At 48.0% G+C, this 21508-nt stretch overlaps 1 protein-coding gene across 1 annotated transcript in view; it reads left to right on the forward strand.

Moving 5' to 3' along the window:
• The window catches only part of SESN1 (sestrin 1), a 32672-nt gene extending 16546 nt beyond the window's left edge, over positions 1–16126 (forward strand). Inside the window, exons 5-10 of the mRNA XM_069606544.1 lie at positions 6144–6389; positions 6554–6698; positions 7615–7727; positions 9507–9697; positions 11518–11662; positions 14927–16126. Coding sequence (XP_069462645.1) covers positions 6144–6389; positions 6554–6698; positions 7615–7727; positions 9507–9697; positions 11518–11662; positions 14927–15013 — 927 coding nt within the window. The 3' untranslated portion in view covers positions 15014–16126. The remainder of the gene's footprint in view (positions 1–6143; positions 6390–6553; positions 6699–7614; positions 7728–9506; positions 9698–11517; positions 11663–14926) is intronic.
• Positions 16127–21508: the final 5382 nt, after the last annotated feature.

Genomic DNA, 21508 nt, shown 5'->3' on the forward strand with positions numbered 1-21508 from the left:
ACGCTTTTGGAGGACTCCAGAAGTTTCTCAGGCCCATCTCGGACATGGCCCAGGAGAAGGGAAGCTCGACGCCCGGAAAGCTGTTCAGGGTCTGCCCTGGATGCCAGCTTCAGAATGTCTTTAAGGAGGACGAACACTCCCTTTGCCTTTACTGCCTACATGAGGACAAGACGCACGTGGAGAAGGACTGTGCATTTTGCGGCAATATGTCCTAGCGGACCATGAAGGACCGCCATCAGCGTCTCGCCAAATGGCTGGAAGGAAAGAGCCCGTCAGGCGAGAAGAAGTCCGAGCGGTCTTCTAAGTCCTTTGAGGGCGCCCCGGTGACGGGGGTCCAACAGAAGGCCAAGCACCGCGAGTCCGCTGGCACCGGGAGCGCCGAACGGTCGGGCTCCACGGGCGTCAGGCAGGGCGCATCCTCCCCGGCGCCATCAACCACGAGCCAACGCTCTGGCTCGGGTAAGAGGAAGGCCGAGCACCCGGCGAAACTCCTGGAGAGACCCCGGTCGTGCCCTAAGGCCCCATCGGAGGGGGAGCGAGGTGGTGACCCTCCCCCCAAGGAGAAGGCGGTGAGCGCACCTAAGGTGGTGAAAGCCTTGATCCGTCCGGCCAAGGCCTCTATCGAGACTGTCGCGGCGGCCCTGGCTCAGCCTGTGGAGGCCACACCAGTGGTGGCGACCCCGGGGCCCAGAATCTCCCTGCCACCGCGGAGGGAGTCCTCTTTCATGCACATCGACAGGACCCCCGTGAAACCTCCGACGGAGAAGAAAAAGGGAGGGCAGGAGGTCGTCGTGGACTCGGCCTCAACCTCTGAGGAGGAGCTGATCGAAGTCCTAGGCCACGGCTCTGGCGTGGAAGAAGGCCATCCTGTCGGGGGGGACCCTGGCGTGGAAGACGACGAGGGCGTTGAGGATGCCGACGGGGCTCCTGATCGCCCGTCGGATCTCCCTCAGCCAGTGCCGCAAGACAACTCGGCGGCCATTTTGTCGGCTATACAGTCCTTATGCTCGGAGATAAGGACGAGACTGCCATTACCACCAACGGAGGAACCGCTCCCGACGGGGGACCCGGAGCCAGGCCCTTCTGGGAGCCCTCCCCCTAAGAGAAGAAGGATTCATCCTCCACCTCCTTTTCAGCCATCGCGCCCTGTTCAGCCCTCCTCCCCGTCCACGACACGTGGGGATGATACGGGGACTGACACGGCCGCGACGGGTACAGACGACGAGGTTTACGACGAGGATCTCCCGTCGTCACCTCCCACCCGGGCTTCCCCGCCCGACGAGATTGGATCGTTTCACTCCATGATCGCCAGGGCATCCGAGCTTTTCCAGCTCTGCCCGGAAGAGAAGAAGAAGGAAGGTTTCCTTTATCAACGGCGCGAGACCAAGAGGAAGACGGTCCTCGCTGTACCTCTACTAGACGATATTTGGGATGAGGGCCTCGCCCTCCTCAAGAACCCATCCACGACGCCGGCTAGAAGGGATCGGTACGAGAAGAAGTACCGGGTCCCGGACGCGGCCCCCTTGTGCCTTCGGGCACAGCCGACCCCAGACTCGGTCGTCTCCGCGGCGGCCAGGAAGAAAGCGGGGGGGGGGCTCGGCCTCTACGTCAACCTCCCCGCCGGACGGCGAGGGAAAGAAATTAGACACGATGGGACGCAGAGTCATCTCGTCGGCAGCAATGACGATTAAGGCGGCCAACACCTTGGCTATCGTAGCCCGCTACGACAGGGAGTTGTGGTACAAACTGGCCCCCCTGCTGGACCTCCTACCAGACGACAAGAGGGCGGAAGCCCTAGAGATCTTGCAGGAAGGAGAGGTGGCATCGGACCACGCCATTACGATTGCGACGGACATCGCTGACACTGGATTTCGGCAGTTGGGCAACAGCGTGTGCCTTAGGCGGCGTGGATGGCTCAAGGCTACTGACTTCCGTCAGGACGTGTAGACCAGAGTCTTGGACATGCTGTTCGACGGAAACAACTTGTTTGGGAAAACAGTGGACGATTCCCTTCAAGCCATCAAGGCGGACACAGAGACCGCCCGGGCTCTTGGGGTTCTCCAGCAACGGCGGCCGCCCTTTCGGAGCGGCGGAGGCAAGCAGGGTGCCTCCAAAGGTTCCAGCGGCGGATTTTCCACCTACCGTCAAGCGACCCGTTCGTCGTCACAGGAAGCTTACAGGAGACGAGGCAAGTCAGGCGGACCCCGCCGTCGTCGCCAAGGAGGGCAAGGCGGCAAAGCCTCGTCGAAGCGGGACTGAACCGGCCGTGGGGTCGGGCCCCCACCGAAGCACCCTGGTGGGAGGCCGGCTGGCGAGCTTCGTCAGCGTGTGGGAGTCCATCTCCACCGACCGTTGGGTGCTGGACGCCCTAGCTCAGGGTCACGCGCTCGAGTTTCTAAAGAGGTGCCCGCGCGTCCCCCCTGTGGCCAGGAAAGAACATCACATCCCTCAACTTCTCTTGGAGGTAAAGGCGATGCTCAAGAAGGGCGCCATCGAGCTCGTCCCAAAGAGGCTTCGGGGCTCCGGAGTTTACTCAAGATACTTCCTCGTGAAGAAGAAGACGGGAGGATGGCGTCCCATCCTGGACCTACGGCGGCTGAACAAATTCATCGAGGCACAGAAGTTCCGGATGGTCACCCTCCAACACGTCCTGGGTCAACTGGAGGAGGGCGATTTCCTGTCGTCGTTGGATTTGAAGGATGCCTACTTCCATATTCCCATCCTAAAGGGACACCGAAAGTTTCTCAGGTTTGTGGTCCAAGGGCGTCACTACCAGTTCAGAGCCCTCCCCTTCAGATTGAGGTCGGCACCCAGGGTGTTCACCAAGTGCCTCGCACCAGTGGCGGCGCAGCTGCGCCGAGAGGGGATCCACGTCTACCCCTACCTGGACGACTGGCTCATCCGAGCAAAGACGAAGGAGCTCGCCGTGGAGCACACGGCAAGGACCGTCCAACTGCTCACGGACTTAGGATTCTCCATAAACTACGCCAAGTCCCACCTGGTGCCCGCTCAAGACGCACTGTTTCTGGGAGCGAAGCTCGACACAGTGTCACTTCTGGCCTCTCCTTCGGAGGAAAGGACGAGGGTCATCTTGGGCATGGTGCAGCGGATGCTGGTCGCGGACGCGGCCAGGGTGAGGTCCATGAAGTCCCTCCTCGGAATGATGTCTTCTTGCATTTATCTCATCCGCCTGTGCAGGCTCCGGATGCGCCCGTTGCAGGAGTTCCGGGACGCGCGCTGGATCCAGACGACCGGCAGCTTCGAGGGGAGGATCACACTCGACGAGAGTTTCCGACGAACAATCCGGTGGTGGGGCACCCGCGCGCATCTGATGGCGGGCATGGACTCCCAGCCACCAGGAGACAGTGACCACGGATGCCTCCCTGGAAGGGTGGGGAGCGCACACCGAAAATCTGCACGCGAGAGGCCTTTGGCTTCCGATGGAGAAGTCCCTCCATATCAACGTCCTGGAGCTCCGTGCAGTGTTTTGGGCCCTCAGGTCCTTTCTCCCGTCCCTCAAGGGCAAGGTGGTGAGGATCTTCACCGACAACACCACCACCATGTTCTACATCAGGAAGCAGGGCGGTACCAGATCCCCAGCCCTGTCCAAGGAGGCGCAGGATCTGTGGCATTGGGCCGTCACCCAAGGGATGTTTCTGGTGCCGTTTCATCTGGCAGGGATAAAAAACACCATCGCCGACTCGCTCAGCAGAGAGCTGCGCTCGTGCCACGAGTGGGAGCTACGGCAGGATCTAGTGGACCGCCTCTTCCGACGGTGGGGCACACCCCAGATCGATCTGTTCGCGACGGCGACGAACTCCAAGTGCCGGAGGTTCGCCAGCAGGTTTCCCCAGCTGAGGAGCATGGGCGATGCTTTCTCGTTCCCCTGGGAGGGCCTGTTTCTATACGCGTTCCCTCCATTGCCATTGCTGATCCGGCTCGTCAACCAGCTCAAGAGGTCACGGTGCAGGATGATCCTCGTCGCACCTGCGTGGCCGAGGCAGATATGGTTCCCGGACCTTCTGGACTTGTCAGCGTCCCCGTCAATCAAGCTGCCAGTGGACGCGGATCTTCTCTCCAGGGAAGGAGGCGCCATCCTCCATCACGACCCGAAGTCGCTGAACTTGCAGGCCTGGCTCCCGCAGCGTTAGAGTTTGGAGGATACGACATACCGGCTGACTGCAGAGAGGTTCTTGCAAAGGCCAGGGCGTCCTCCACTCTTAAATGCTATAGACACAAATGGAAGAGGTTCTCTGTCTGGTGCCACGCACAGAAGATTAACCCTCTACGGATTACGGCTACCCAGGTACTGCCGTACCTTCTGACGCTGGCCAAGGCTGGACTGGCGCACGCATCCATCAAGATTCATCTTGCTGCGATCTCCCGATACACCAGAACCACGGGCCGGACGTCTTTGTGGTCTCATCGTCTGGTGAAAGAATTCATGAAGGGACTGTTCAGATCGTTCCCGCCGGTGAAGGCTCCGGCCCCGGCATGGGAGCTCAACGTGGTGCTGACCAAGCTCATGGGACCTCCGTTCGAGCCTCTGCACTCGGCTCTGTTGATATTCTTGTCGTGGAAAACAGCGTTTCTGGTGGCCATCACCTCCGCACGAAGAGTGGGAGAGATCCAGGCCCTTTCCTGCAAGCCCCCGTACTTGACTTTTCACGACACGAGGGTAGTGCTCAGGACGCATCCCTCCTTCATGCCCAAGGTGCCGTCGGACTTCCACCTCAACGAACCCTTGGTGTTGCCTGTTTTCTTCCCGTCGCCTTCGTCGCCGGCCGAAAGGACTGTGCACTCGCTGGATGTGGCTAGAGCGCTGAAGTTTTACGTGGACCGCACGAAGTGTTTTCGGAAGACGTCACAATTTTTTGTGAACTTTGGACCTGTCAATCAGGGGAAGGCTCTCTCAAAGGCCTCCATTTCCAGATGGCTCTCCGGCTGTATCATGTACTGTCATCGGTTGGCAAACCGACCGCTGCCTGGCCGTCCGAGAGCCCATTCCACCAGAGCGATCGCAGCTACCACGGCGTTCCTATCTGGTGTGCCCTTGCTGGACATCTGCAGGGCTGCTACGTGGAGGTCGACGCACACCTTCACGAAATTCTACTGCGTCGATCGGGATTCCAGGGAGGAGTCCAGGGTCGGCCAAGCAGTGCTGCGCAATCTGTTCGCCTAAGGTGAGCCTGGTGAGGAGGTAAGAATTGCTTAATGTTGAGTTTGATGTAATGCTTAATGTTGAGCCTTTGCCACCTCCCGTGGTTGTGCATGTGGGTACTGCTATGTATTCTTTATTCATGAGCATGTGAATCCATGCCAGACCCCATGCTGGAGAAGGAACAAGTTACTTACCTGTAACTGTTCTCCAGCATGGGTCTGGCATGGATTCATATGCAAACCCTCCCGCCTACCCCTCTGCGGCTCTTCACTTGGTCTTACTGCCACTTCACGTGCTACCAAATCTGAAGCTGGCTGCCAGAGGCGGGGCTTAGGTAGAGGGCAGTCATTGGCTGCGGACAGTATGACGCAGAGATCAGTGATTGGTTACTACTACAAAAGACAGATCAGAAACGAAACTGATACTGATTTTTTCTTTACCGAGGATTCCCAGCCTGACGACGGGGAATATTCATGAGCATGTGAATCCATGCCAGACCCATGCTGGAGAACAACAGTTGCAGGTAAGTAACTTGTTCCTTCATCTTGGTCCTTATGCAAACAATCTGTGACAATGACCATTTAACTGTGTGACATAATATGTCATTACAGTAGTAATTTAACTTCCATAGTGTAAGTGAGCAATGATGTCACAACTAGACTTTTACGAGTGAATAATGTACAGATGTTTATATAGGTTTTGCAGGGCTTGTATGTGTTGATATATGTGTTGAAGGACCGCACTCAGGCCTGGCTAGTACAAAGTGGAGGGGGAGGTGTGCAGTGTGCCCTTACATTTTATGGGTGCAGAAAAAAGTGGGAAGTCGTACAATTGAGTGGATGATGTGGCATTTCACTATCCAAGTGAGTGGAAATCATTGGAGATTTGTGAAACAAATAATCTTGTATTCCTTGATCTGTGATTTAAAGTTCTGGCTATGTAGCTGCTGTACCAGTGTAGTAACCCAGCTGGCATCTTTCAGAAACTTCTGAAGACCGAAGAGCACAGTTGGTCCTTGGCCGAGTTAATCCATGCCGTGGTCCTCCTCACACACTACCATTCGCTTTCCTCCTTCACGTTCGGCTGTGGGATATCCCAAAAGATGAATCGTGACGCTTGCCAAACCATCCGGCCACCTCCCATCGCCAACAACTACTTCATCTATGATATGGTGAACGGCAATCATGGGGTGGACGAGATGCATAACAGCCCCCCGGGAAGTCCTAAAGTAAGTATGGGGATGACCATCATACTGCATGTTGGACCTCTTGGTCATGTCAAGCTAACAATCCCCTGCCACCTTACCTATCTAGCGCCAAAAGGAAGTGCCAACATTCGTAAATGGGGCAGACTGTTGGAACATTCTATTTCAGTAATTTGTTTCTTTTACAGACTTCCGATTCTTCTTCTGAAGTTGAGGTCCTCATGGAGAAAATGAAACAGCTTCAAGAATGTAGAGACGATGAAGAGGCGAGCCAAGAAGAGATGGCGACCCGCTTTGAGCGGGAAAAGACAGAAAGCATGCTCGTTCTCTCAGGTAGCTAGATGTGGGGTTTGGATTGTGGAAGTGAACCGTAAAGGGGGGGGGTTAATTTGGGTTGTGACAGTGCCATGTTCGAGTTTATTAATGTTTCTATTTTAACTGGTTGACATACTGCCAAGTGTTTTGTAACCGCCATTACCACTTGAGACAGTCGCAGCAGCCAATCAGGTTGCTCCAAACCCGGACTGCATCACATAACCAAAACCTGGGTTCGGAACAAGCTGCGTGGTGCTCAACACCCGCCCCGCCATCTTCCTACGTGATCCCACCTGTCCCCTCGCCACCCTCTGTTGGGTTCCCTCTCTTCGCAGGCTTACCTGTTGGCTCCCCGGGACACCGCACTGCTCCACCAAAGCGCCCTGCCCATCACGGAAATGGAAGTGTGGTGCCGCATGGAGCCCCGCCTTCCATTTCCATGGAGGCCATATAGGATGAGTATTTATTTCAATTAACAGATCGCAGTGAATGCACAACACATTCCTTGAAACAAAGCATTGCTACCAGCATACCGGTTTTTAAACCCAGATTTCTAATGGCAATTATCACCCCTCGTTGCAGGTTTCACGGGATGGTAACAGTGCCTTGGCTGTGAAGTCCGCAGGGGGTTGATTATTGCTAGATCTTTCCACTTGTTTGCTATTGTATATATGAGACTAACTCAATGTGGCAAATATTTTGGGTTTTTTTGTTGCTACATGGTGTCTCTGTGCACGGATTGCACTAGTCTGCCATCTTGAGTTGCGCTCTACTCCATGCATATTTGGTTTGTGTTTTTATTTCTGTGAAACCGCAAACTAGTTTAAGAGGCATGTCTATTTCAGCTGGGTAGTGGGGCTGCACATGAGACGAGTACATTGTATTCCATGTCTGTTGTGTTGAGACATGCTGATGCCTTATTTCCCGTTTTTAGACGACGAGGAAGCCATGCCAAGGAAAAATGTGTCTCGCCACTTTGAAGATACCAGCTATGGGTATAAAGATTTCTCAAGACGTGGGATGCATGTGCCAACCTTCCGGGCTCAGGTAAATCCCCCAAAAATATTCATCAAGCGAACGCACGCGAAGAGCGCGCAAAATTAAATAATGTGGCCCAGATGTGTTGCATTTCACACATGCTGTTCCTTCAGAAAAGTGTATGGCGTCACCGTAATGCGATGGGGCCTGTGTCAGTGAAGTAGCCTATGTTTTGGCCATGGATATCTCAAATTGGCTGAAAGATTGACTGGTCTTTGACTTGAAGCGGTTTGAACAGACGCCCAGAATGGTGATGCCCGACTCCATCGGTGGGTGCATCATTGCAATAATTCAAGGGCTGGATCTGGGGAAACATTGCCTTCAAGCACAGCATGAGCGTACATACACGGTTGACCTCATAGAATGACACGTTGGCTGAGGATGTCTGGTCCTTGTTTTTCAATACTGCCTGAGATCGAGTCCGTGTTCACTTGCACACACCTGATCCCAGATTTACAACATTGGCATCCTCTTTGGTCAAAGCCTTGAGCATGCGCACCCGGCCTCAGAGGTCAAGTCTGGTAATTGGGTTGTGTTCCCACTCTTGCGAGTTTTAGACTGTCGTTGGTGCTCACCTCGGCACTCTTGGACTTTGGGGGTGCACTTTAAGCAGATATCCCTGCCCTTATTGCTGCTCAAATGCTGAGGTGTCCTTTCTTGCTGCAGGGCTCTAGCCCAGGTCATGTGCAAAAGCGGCTTGCACGTGATCTTGGTCTGTTTCAAGTTCATCAAACTGGTCCTTAAAGACTTGGTTGGCATTGATCCTCTGGACTTTCCCTCTTGTGCCAGGCAGTCCATCTTCTCGAACGTAAGGTCTGCCGAATGTGGGCTTCTGATTTAAAAAAGAAAAGGATCTCAGATTAATTTGTTAGATGTACTGCTAGAGGCATGGAACTTGCAACCACTCCAATAGAATTGCTTTCCAAAACCCCATTTCTCAAGCTGCCCTGCAAGAGGTATTTTTACATTTGCCTTGGTCAGTGTGACTGCACACCCAAACCCCACTGCATTTTTATTAATATGTAATTTTATTGGCATGTAGGCTTAGGGCCTCATTACACGGAAGGCGGTAAGGGTTAACGGTCACCGGTAAGGGTACCGCTGACCGTTAACCCTTACCGCCTTACTACGAGGTCCCTTTGCGGGACCCGACCTTAACGGCTGGTGTAGACCAGCCGTTATAGTTGGGACCCACAAAGGGACTTTCGCGGTAAGTACGGTACCGCAATTTGCGGTACCGTAATTAGCTCCTTCCCCATTCCCATTATGCCCTATGGGGCAAAAATGGGAATGGGGAAGGGCCATGGAGAAAGGGGGAATTACTGCCCCACCAACCTTTGAATGGGGTGGTAATTCCCCTTTCCTCCATGGTGGTACCGGTATGGTACCGGCGGCAACCATGGTGCTAATGCACCATGGTTTACCACCTACCGTGTAATGAGGCCCTTAATCTTTCTTACATAGGGGTTTCTTTCTCCAACAAACGTGATTATCTCACTTCTAGTGGCTCTAAATGATTTGTTTGTGCCAGAGGTCTGTAGCCTGCATTTCTCATTTGTTTTTGACTACAACACCCAGAATCCTTCACCACTGACTATGCTGGCTAGGGATGATGGGAGTTGTAATCAAAAACACTGGCAAGCCAAAGATTTGCAGACCCAGGTTACCGCTACCATAGATCATGTTTTTAAAAATATTTATTTAGTACGGCCCGAATGGAACTGTATGGTTTAAGCAAGTTATATCAACATTAATTTTGTGTTTTTCTTTGTTTTTTCTGCTGTTTAGGACTACAGCTGGGAGGACCATGGCTACTCGTTAGTCAATCGCCTCTATCCAGATGTGGGCCAATTGATCGATAACAAATTCCACATAGCCTATAATCTAACTTACAATACAATGGGAATGCACAAAGATGTGGACACCTCAATGCTGAGACGGGCCATCTGGAATTATATCCATTGCATGTTCGGAATAAGGTTGGTACATGGCAATCGTACCTAGATGTTCTTAGTGTGGTTTGTATATGGGTGGGCGTGCTGCAAGTGTTGTATCACGGTTTTGCCAATACATTGGGTAAATGGCTATATTGGAGGCAAACCGGAGTGGGATCTTCAAAAGAATGCTATTGCTAATTGCCCGTCTTCTTTATGCTTCTAGAAATTCTTTAGAAGTACAGTTAATATAAATAGCTACAATAGCATATTGGAAAGGAACAAGGAAGTGAAATGGAATGTAGCGATTCATATTGAAAATTCATCTTAAGTGGAAATCACGTTATAAAAATGGATAATTGCAATAGAAGAAGTGACCAGGCGATAAGGAGGAGCGAGTCACGTGGAAAACACTTATCGAGGAAAATTCATGGGGGCTTGACGACATTGGAGTTCGGACCAAAATGTTGAACACCAGTTGATAGATAGAACGTTATGATTAAGAAATACAATAAAAGGAGTCCATCGGCATTGAAATGTCAGTATAAGATTAATATGTTTCACAATAGAAGATTCGATAAGTAGAATACAGCTAATTGGTAGTTTTTAAATAAATGGTTGTTGTGCAATAACTATGAATGCACTGGAACCAAAGTCTGTCATAGTCCAGAAATGTTCCTTCTCAGCACCAGAATCAGAACCGTCCAGAACTCAATCTTAACTAGTTATTTCTAGAAAAAAAATGATACTCATCAGTGATGTGAATCTGTATGAATTGATACATGGGTTAAAAAAAAAACATTCCTGGTGCTAGAAAGACAGAAACTGCAGTGAGGCTATTCCTCAGCGTAACTGTTTTCACCTTAAGAATAATGCCATTTGAAAAACTTTGGAAATCTCTTACGGTCTTCAGGGCAGCCCTTTTGTCTCTGTTCTGCAAACGAGGGGCACGATTTACTAAATCCTGATTTGATTGAGTTACATCCGAGTTACCAACAGGCTCATATCATGTCGAGCATCTTTATTTAGTCCTGCCTTTTTAGAAAAGAGAGCTACATGCTGGGAAAAAAGCTCAACTACATGCCGTAGAGCAACCGGTGGTGCTGGCTGAAAACACACAACTGCTTCAAATGTGCTCCTGCTGACATTGGGGCATTTGGTAACTAGTCGCACCTCCCACCCCACACACATGCTTGTTTTCCGCCCTGTAATGAAAACCACATCTGTTGGTTGAGCTTCTCCTCTTTCATACCTGACCATTCCACATCAGTAAAGATGTATGCATTGTTTTAACGCATCATTTATGAAGACGCTGAACTGCATGGTCCGGTATAGAACCCTGCGGGCCTCCGCTGCATGCCTTATGTACACCTTTCAGAAAATGCACCATTTATGTCTGTTTTGAAGCCTGGTGTCCCCCATCATGTAGCACTGAGCTCAGGTCCCTACCAGCACATCATTGCCCGGTAATACCAGCAATTCCATCCATGGAGTGCTAAGAGACTCCATGGAATTTGAACTTACCGGTGTCTCTGCCACCCATAACATCCCGGTAATACTGGGATATCTGGCGGCGGAAACGGCTGGAATTACCGGTGGGATATCGGCAAAACTGTAATGAAGGCCAAGGAGTAGAGGACATGTCACTCCAAAAACAAAGATGATGGGGCGCAAAAAAGCAATATTTTTCCAGATTAGTTTCTATGATTGCTTTGTGGGATAGAAAGATCCTAAAACTCAAGACTAAACTCTTGCAACTGATCCTTGACTTGTGATATCGATCGCATTACCTACCTCTCCGACGGTGCAAATGCAGGTGCCCTAGATTGAGTAAAGCAGTAATTTTATATGATGTTTTTCAACAGATATGACGATTATGACTATGGGGAAATCAATCTGCTGTTGGACCGCAGTTTCAAGGTTTATATTAAAACTGTGGTCTGTACTCCTGAAAAGACCACAAAAAGAATGTATGACAGCTTCTGGAGGCAGTTCAAGCACTCCGAGAAGGTAAGAAAAGCAACCCTTGAAATCTTCTTCAATAGCTTTTATTTTTTGTAGATTTGTCAGTCGAGCTCTGGGCAGGCTAACACATCCACTCTCCCTAAATTATCCTAATTTGCTCCGCTACGTTTTACGGAGTCGCTCCAAATCGCAATTATTGTAGGCCTAATTTGGTTTGCAAGATGTGCCCATGATTACAACAAATGCCTTTTGGATAGTCCCTCTTCTACTTTGCGTTTGATGCATCTGTGCGAGTGCCCGCCCTGCTGTGACCTAGATCCTTCCATTTTCTGGCTTTCTTTGATACTTAATAAACTGCATTTTCCTGAGAGTAGGTGAAGTCCCATGCCACCAGCAACACCAATGGCGGAGTGTTTCTATTAAGCCGACATTTCAGTCAAACTGTTGATTGATTGTGGGCCTATTTTACTGAAAAAAGAGCTGCGTATTGCAGTGGTTTTTTTATTCGGCATAGGGTGTTGCCCACAGATGTTGTGAGGAACACACTGAAGGCTGCTCTGCCTTGCTGCATCAGCGCTGGTGGGTATCCAATGATTTTACCGAAAAACATTTTGTTCGAGGCATTTTGAACCAAAAAAATACTTATTTTCGTTCTTTTTCATTCAAAATAAAATGTTTAAACAATATATGTGGGGTGGGATGTAAGTGGTCAAAATGGGGGGAGTTTGAGAGGGTTAAAAGCATGGGGAAACAGTGGTATGGGGGTGAACCCCCCCCCCCACCAAATAAAAATGCAGTCTTTTTTCAGTAAAATTGTTTCGCCCAAAAATTCTCAAACGTTTGCGGTAAACCCACCGGTGCAAATAGACAGAGGTGCACTTTTTTGACCAAACTTTTATCTGGTGGGATCTTCAGACCCTGCCCTTTGCAAGAGGATTCTGAGGTTCCTTGGATGGGTGGGGGTGCACTCTTGGATTGTAAAAGCTGTGATAAACATGGGCTGCCTTTAGGGTGGGTCTACGGCCTGGTCCCATGTAAGTACAGCTTTTGACTCCAGGGTCTGAAAAGGGTAGAGTGTTACATAATCATCCCCGGAGTAGATCTTCGCCAGCAGTCTTCCTGCTGCAGCAGCGATCCCTCACAAACTCAAGGACAGGCAGTGCCCTCATAAACATTGCTATTACATAGGGAGTAATGCTTAATATTAAATCAGTGGGTGCAAGCAACATGCAATGGGCACGTGTGGTGGCTGTTGTGCCACACCAATGCATCAAGTAGGGACCCTCTGATATGTCGGATGTTAACAGAAATATAGTGACCCAGGTTCCACTTGACATGGGCTCATGGGTTTTCATTCATACATCGAAATAAGTTAGATTGGACCTTGGAGTGCACACAGAGTACTGTATGTACTCTTCAAATCTTTGAACCCATTCTTACTGGGAACACATGTGTTTTGGCTCCGAGGGGAAATCTGTCAATGAATTTAGATTTGCAAAGGATTCTTTTGTCCAAACACTCAAGCCTTTGCAGTTGCACTAAATTGGTAGCCAGCTCTGCCATCTTTTTGGGATGAAGGCTAACAATGGTTTTAGTGTGAACTGTGGCGGTTAGACTCTTGGCATTGGTCATTCAATCCTCATGGAAATCTGTGGTGGCAAAGGCGAGATATCAAAGTAAAGGTTCTGAAGTTGTGTCAAGAGAAGGATATTATTGGGAAGAGTTGTTGGCGGTGGGAGGGAGTTCCAGAATGTAGGACCCAGACTATCCAGGATGGGTATCTGCCACAGATAAACACAAGGTCCCTCCTACCCTACACAGGTGCGTGAACCCTAACACTAAAACCTGCCTTCAGGTCTCTGCTTACAAACACAGGAACATTTGAGAAACACGGGGTAGGGGGCTAACCGAAACACCTAACGTGCCCAGTGCATTATCTGCAGGTTGCGCTGTGGTTTTGTGACTCGTAACCGCTTGGATTCCTCGAGCTGCGATCAGAGGTGTGAACGGCTGCCTCTAGGTCCAGGCAACACTTGTTAATCCCTTAGTAAGGCCCACTGTGTTTAACTTGCGTCCAAAAATGTAGTGAAGGAGCGAGCATTCATGTGGGTGAGAATTCTGAGTAGTCTAGTGTTCCACCCTCTATTGTGGGAGGTGGCAATGGAGAGGCACCAAATACATGTTGCGGTCATTGTGAGCGGTATTTACCCCAGAAATCACCTCACCTATTATTTGACAAAGAGTAATGGCCACATTCTATATTATTCAACTATTAATGATTATTTGCATCCAGCGTAAGTGATCCCCAACTTTTACAAAATCACACGTTCCTTTAATTTAAGACAAAGAAAACTTGCTGTGCAACTTTCCGTTAGAGCGCAGTCCAGTTTGGATTGCAGGACTTAACTTGAATCAGAGCTGCAGTGGCCTCGGGAGCCAGCGTGCTGCTTCTCTCTTCCGGGGAGGTGGGCAGGTTCGACAGATTTTACTTTGAGGTGGTTGGGGGAGTGATTCTGGATATTTGTGTGATGTTTCAAGTTCAAGCTGTGCTTGGAAAAAATAATGTAGGGACAGTACTTTCAAATGGAAAAATAGAAGATTGCAGTGTGGCGTTCTCCCGATAACTTGTCTAAACATGAAGTGCATTTTATTTTATTTTTTTAATTTTATTTTAGTATTTGTATAGCGCGCTACAACCCACGGGCATAGAGGCTCTGAGAAGAATATGTATGCAGGCTTGCTTAAGGGTTACAAGATAGCGGCCCAGTACAATGGATTAATACAGTTACATAGTTTACAATGGGTTACGTGTCAGGTACAGTAAGCAATACAGATTCAAGTGGTGGAGATAGAGGGAGGGAGTCAAAGAAAGAGCTTAGTCTTGAAGGCTTTACGGAAGGTTGTGTGGGATTCGATCATCCTGAGTTGGGCAGGGAGAATGTCCCGGTATGACCCGGTATACAGACTATATAATGAAAATGTTATATCGAATGAATATATAACGAAAATGTATGTGGGGGTGGGGTAAAAAGCGTTAAATCTTCTGGGGAAACGGTCGAGGTAGGTTTTTAGGGGTGGGAAACGGTTTTGGGGTTACCCCCGCACCCTAAAAAAGCAAAAAAAGTGTTGTTTTGTCGTTATATAATTTTCGTTATGTGCATTCGTTATAAAATGCTTTGTTATAAAGACATGTAACCTGTTGACCCCATCTGTCCCGAAGGTCTAAAAGGGTCATGTTAGAGGAGGCAAGCATAAAGCACTTTGTTTCTATGAAGAAACGGTAACATTCTCCCTCTTGTGTCTTTTCAGGTTCATGTTAATTTGCTTCTTATGGAAGCTCGGATTCAAGCCGAACTACTGTATGCTCTGAGAGCTATTACTCGTTACATGACCTGATTTCCTTTGGGTCATCGGAAGATGATTGAATGTTCAAGAAACGCAGCTACTGTGGCAATCTGTTGGTCTGAGGACCAGTTGGCCGCTAAAACTTAAGATGTCCATTGTGCCATAACTCCCTTAGTCTCAGCAGCCCCCCAACCCTCCCTGTGGCAATGCCATGGAGGGAAGCTAGCGGTTGAATGCCTGCCGTCGGGAGGAGAGAGGAGGCTTGAAGAGAAGCAAATGCCTGCATTTCGTGATCTACTTTGAGAGCACAGCAGAAGCGCGGTGGCTTTTTAGTAGCCATATTGCTAGCGTCGAACTTGGCCATGCGTCGTCGCTGATAATGACGACAAACATTGAAACACCGAGAGATATTGGAAATGTGAGTGAGACAAAAGAGGATGGTGCTGCTACAATATACTCCTGCTGGTGCAACAAATAGGCTGCTGGCTGCCCAGAAAAAGCTATAAATAATACATGGAAACTGCTGCTGTCTGAGCCTACCATTTTTGTGCATATGTTATATTGATGATTTTTTTGAAAGACAAAGGAATTACATAGAAGACATTTTGTTTTTACTGTAGGTTGGCTGAACAAAGTACGCGCTGTAGGATTTTTTTCCGTGATGCCCTGAATCTCGCTTATATCTGAGAATTTTTTTTCTTAAATTTTGATGTATTCAGAATTTAAGAGTATGTAACTACATGAAATGCAAAATACCTCTTAACTGTTTTTTTCTTGGGTAGACGAGCGAGTAAGGAAGATCGGGCCGCCTAAGTGGAAATGACAAACCCGCTTCCTATTTTTTTGTGTTGCTGTACTTTGTAAGGAGCAACTAGAGCAGGGGGAAAGTGGTGTGAAAGGCAGATTGTAATCTCTGTAAATGTTAGGGCTTAACCATTTGCAGCTGGTCAATTACAAAGTTGGAAAATCTGTTTTTTTATGTGTAATCAATCAAAACTTGATTATTTTTTTTAAAGTGCTATCCGTGTTTTAAAAAAAATGTTTGTCGTTGAAAGGCTATGGAAGTATTCGTCCGTTGGAAGTATGACACCTTGAATTCTTGTTGAATTTAGGAGTGCAGTCTGTCAGTATTAATAGTATTTTTTAAATAAAAGTTTAACAAAATGCATTGTGCACCTTTTAAAATATATACAGTGATGTGTTAAATTACTCGTTTTACCTGGACGGTAGGACTTCTCGGAAGATCTTCTACAATATGTCATACCTACAGAATGAATTGCTTGATTTAAATTCTTAAATTGTTATTTTGCATCAGTTTATTTAATGTTTATAAAGTATACCTTCCTTACAGAGTGGTTTCGAAAACAAATGTAGTTTAGATCACATTGTCATTGATTTTTAAGATTCCCTTCCATTAAGTTCTTAGCATCATCTAGAACCCTTAAGCATTAGAAAGAACACATCTATGGAAGATCCAACAAGAAGGTTCTCTCCTCTGCCCATTTCATAGATTCCCTAAAAGAAACCATAGCACAGAAAAACGCAGCTCCTGGCATCGACTTCTTGCACACAGCCCTGTAAACGTTCCGTGCCATCCTGGGTCAAAATCAACCCCACTCCTATCACCCTGTGGTAGTCTGGAACGCTTAATAAACTGGAACGAAAGAGAGGAATGCCCTGGCAGAAAGCAAAGGACCCTCAAACACAACAAAACTGTGTATCACAAAGCCATGTTCAACACCAAAAAAGAAAGGGGCAGTTCCAGGCGGTGCAGACCTTCATCTCATTACGTTATGCTGCATTCCCCGCCCCACAAACAAAATGATGGACCTGGAGCCAATATTTAGGATATCTGTTGGCCAGACTAGACGGGGATCTGACACATCCCTACACCTCCCATGAACCCCAAGCAGAGGACAACCCAGTAAATAGGTTCTAATTCTCAGAAGCACACGCTACTAACCGATGCCCAGCCTTCAAAGGAGCTCATACCAAGCAAATTCTTGGATGACCCCTGAAGGCAAGTCCCTGAACACTCACACCAGAGAGAATACAACCCGCTAGGGAAGGAAGGCCCAAGCCAATCTTGTGAGGATAACGCGTTTTAATCTCAAACGCAGATGAAAGCAACAGCAAAGAACTCTACTGCTAAGAACGTTTTGCCGAAAAGTAGTACAAGCAGAATCTTATAAAAGAAAACATTGTCATAGATGACACAATACTTAAAGTAAAAACCCGGGCTGCTGGTTGGTGTGCGCCTATAAATAAATCGCCTGCTCCATAAGAGATGCCAGGTCATTGGTTAAAGCTCAGTCCATCCGTCTTCCATCACATGGGTGCTGCAGTGTTCATCACCTTCTCACGTCGAAGGTCAAAGAACAAATTACACTCCTAACACAATGCTACTTTATCACTATACTGTGCACATGGCAGGCCTTAAGGAGGTTCTAGGGCACTCTATCCTTCACACACCCATTTCACTCACTCCCTCCTGCACAATCTGGTTCCAAGGTCTCCACCCTCATTTTGAACTATAATGTATCCCTTCTAGCACCTCGCAATACAAATCACACCATTGTCGCTCAATGATGTTCCCTGTCCGTCCTCTTTGAACATTTCAGGACTTGTTACTTTGGAGTTGGTGGTCAAAGGGCACTTGGTGCCATGGAAATCAGGGATCCTCTGGTTTAGACAGTTATACAGCCTATAATTCGTGCTCATGTGGGGATGGGCCGGGTCATGCTCTGGCCAGTGTGAGATGACATGCACACCAGGCGCCAGACTGCCATCACAGCCGTGTAGGGCACATTCCTCTTGAGTAAAAAACACATCTTTGCAACACTGTTAGAACAATGACTAGCTGTTGTGGCGATTGAGGGTCTGGGCTGTCCTCATGGGAGCTCGGGCATTGCTGAAGATTTCCCTCGTCTCGTACTTTGGGCCTACTGCATGCAATGCCACATTCGCTGCGCATGCCTTGCCTTCTACCTATGATTACTAGTATCTACGCAAAATAGCAATGTTGCTCGCCTTCGCTACACTATATAGGTTGATTATATTTGATTATGTTGAAGTGGGGTCCTTAATATTGGGAGATAGTCCTTAAACCGTCCCCCCTCACCCTTGGCCCATCGTAATGCTTCAAATGCATCTCCCCTCACTCTAAAGCGTTAAGGGGGGTGGGACGGGGCTGCCCTCTTCCCAACACCCCCACCCACAAGCCATTGCTGTAGCCCTTGCTGACATCCTCTGCAAACGGATCACTGCATTCATCAACTGATTCGTACAGGCATAAGTACCCAAAGTTCCTGCACACTCCTGGTAACACCGACTCTGAAAAAGCATTGTTGGATCCTAGAGATTACAACAACTATCATTGCAATGTGGGGCTGCCATGGAACTCCCAAGAATCTGGAGAAAATCATCACTGCATGACTTCAGTTGCACGTGCAATCCAAGAACATTCTGTACACATGCCAGTCAGGATTGTGTCCTGTAGAAAATAATTACAAATGATATGTAAAACTAAGGCCAATGTGCTTTATGGCTTTTTTCCGGATGGTTCTTGTTTTTCTTTACATTTTGATGGCTTCCATTCCGCTAACTGGCACACTAAGGCACATGTATCTGCTATATGGCTCTGGTTTCCTACCTGTATGTGTGCTCTGGACACTCTTCAGGCTAGTCTTCTCGCTGTCCGGGTTCCTCTTTCACTAAGCTCTTCATTGCACCATAGGTTTTCTCTTTAAGTTTTGCCTCAGTTTAATTCGTGTTCCTATTTTGCTTTTCTCTATTCAAGTCAGTATCCTCTTCATTCACCTTTTCTGGAGTTTCGTCTTCCGGGCATTTGTAATTTCCTTGTAAACTCCTCTCATCTCATATTGTCTTATTGGTGTTCGTCTCCTTTCTTCCTCTCATTCTTTTCTTCCCTCGATTCTCCCCCATGCCTTTTTTCTTCCCTCTCCTCCACATGTCTATCTTTATTTCCGTCACTACTCCTCTCGTCCTCCTCATCCCCTCTGTGAGCCAATTCACTTGTCTTTTCTTTTCCTTATTAGTACACATGAACTCCCTCTCCTTGTGGCTTTGTAACATTCTCCCCATCTGTCATTTCTCAGGTGTCTTCCCTATTTCTTCTCCTCTTTTACTCACCTGGGCTTTTCTCTGACCAAGGGTTTTCCTTTCTTGCTGCCTCCACCACTCTCCCTGCTGGGAGGCAAATCTCACCTCCTCTTTGCATTCTCTAACCTGGCTATTAACCTTTGAGCAGTTTCTAACCCTCATCATTGCTCATGCATTCTCTCTGAAGCATATCTCGTTTTCTTTTCCTCCTTATTCATACATCTCTTTCCTTCCACAGGGTTTCCTCTTCAGACCTTTCCCAAGCCACAAACACCCTCCCACAACTAGCTCTCTTCTGTGGTGGTTCTCTTTCTCTTATGCTTCCAGTTTATCTCCTCGCATCCTTCTGCTCCACTCACCTAATGTTCTCTACCTATTTGCTTTCCTAAGGCCAACTTCAGGGTTCCCGAACATTCTTTCTATGACCTGGCTCTCTGACCTTGTTCCGTCCTCTCTCTCGCATCATCTGGCATTTTCTTCTGACCACTAAAACTCTATTCACCTTTGCCACTCAATTCCACTTTCTTCTTTCCTCCTGGTCACCTTCTCTTCCTCCCTCATCCTGGATCTTCCTTGCCTGTCTTTTTTCCCTCCTCCGGTCCTCGAATTACTCTTCATCTTGGGTCTTCAGTGACTGCGCCTTTGCACCTCCTTCTGTTACACTCTCCAATGAACTCTAATTCACTTGGCATGGGCCTCCCTTTATCGAAGACTGCCGCCCTGCTTCCGTTCCTTTGTAGAACCAGCTCCCATTCATTAGTTCTTCATGCGCGTCATGGGCCTCTCTCTGGTCCAGCCTTCTTTTGGCCTGGTCCTGTGCTGACACAGCACAGGACTCTTAGTGGCTTGGTCTCTCAAGGCCAAGTGATTGGAGAACTCCTCTCATGGCTGTCCACCACCGGGCAACTCCCCATAAGGATCGGTGGCCTGGTACTCAAGCAAGCTGGTCAGCCAACCCTTTTCCCGAGCAGCTGCTGCTCGCACTTTTCTCTGGCGCCTCTGCTCAAAGGCAAACACTTCTAGACTGATGGCTGCTCCGATCAACTTATACACATATATGGTCAGTAGGGAAATGGTACCAAACGTAAGATAAAAAGAAAAGTGGAGGGGCACAAGGGTAGAGAAAGGTGGGCATGATGGGTGGAATCCCCCCCTTTACAAAAAAACAAAAAAGGTTGTCAAAAAAAGGAAATTGGCACATGTTGCTCAGTTTTCAAGCAGTTTCTAAAATCGGACAGAAGCCATCAAGAACATTTTGACATAGAATAGACCCAAATAAGGTGAAATCTTTATCTGCCCCTCGCCTTTCTGTATACAAAACCTTCAATCTACCGTGCACGTAGCTCTGGAAGACACATATCTACATAATAGACATCCTTCCTTCCTGCTAGATATTCCTTGGGTTTGTGATGCTGTTACAAAACCAAGTAAGATCAATAACATACGGACAATTCACACGGGTGAAGATTGGGACCACTTTCCATAACTGAATGCCATGATTAGTACCTATTCATGTATGAAAATATGTTTGGCCATGCACACTGAACATGGCTGAAGGCCATGTTTAATGACAGTAACTGTTGTAATGTAATTAGTGATGTCATCAGTGATGTGATCTGTGATGTCATCATTGTAATCATAGGCTGTGAAACATGGGGTGCAAAGTTAAGGTGGCTTTAGCTGAATTTCAGGGGTTTTGTTGCATAAGTTCTCACCGAACCGTCCCTGCAACACATTTCTTTTTCCTTGAATTTCAAGGGTTTTATTCCATAGATTTTCAGAACGCTTTCAGACCACTAGCATGGTCTTCGGTCACGGTGTGCCCACTGTCCATTTTAAAACGCTACCAGACCGGTGGGCATGGCCACTCTATATTTTAAAACACTTGTAACCCATTGCTTAGAAGTTCATCAATGAAAAACTGATTTTGCCCTGTTTTGACAGTGGTATTGTTATGTATAAAAGATTGCAAGCTTTGAGAACTCACAATGTTTTTAGGCAATGTGCAGTGAGATTACATTATTTGCAGAGGATCAAACACTTTGGTTAAGCAGCGTGCTACAAGCCACTTGTTTTATGGCTGGTCTCTTGGTGACCGTTGTGATACATCGCACAACTAACTGCATTTAAGCAGCACGTAAAAGTGGAAAAAATGACCAGCTGCAAGAATAACATATGCTCACATACTTTTGAAACCATAGCGAAAATCAAAAGCTGGCACCCATTAATATGCACAATAAGTGAACGTATATCTTAAAGTGAAATATGCAAATGTAGTTCAATAGACCTACTCCTTAGATGAAAGTGCACAAGACAAAATAGCATTGAACTTTTAATAAAAGTAATGAACACCAAAAAAATAAACAGAGGAAATCTTCCACTAAATATGCTGGCAAAGTATAGAAGGTACTCACCTTTTAAACC

Source organism: Ambystoma mexicanum, chromosome 4p, assembly GCF_040938575.1.
Source record: "Ambystoma mexicanum isolate Mex_15411 chromosome 4p, UKY_AmexF1_1, whole genome shotgun sequence".
NCBI classification, from domain to species: domain Eukaryota; kingdom Metazoa; phylum Chordata; class Amphibia; order Caudata; family Ambystomatidae; genus Ambystoma; species Ambystoma mexicanum.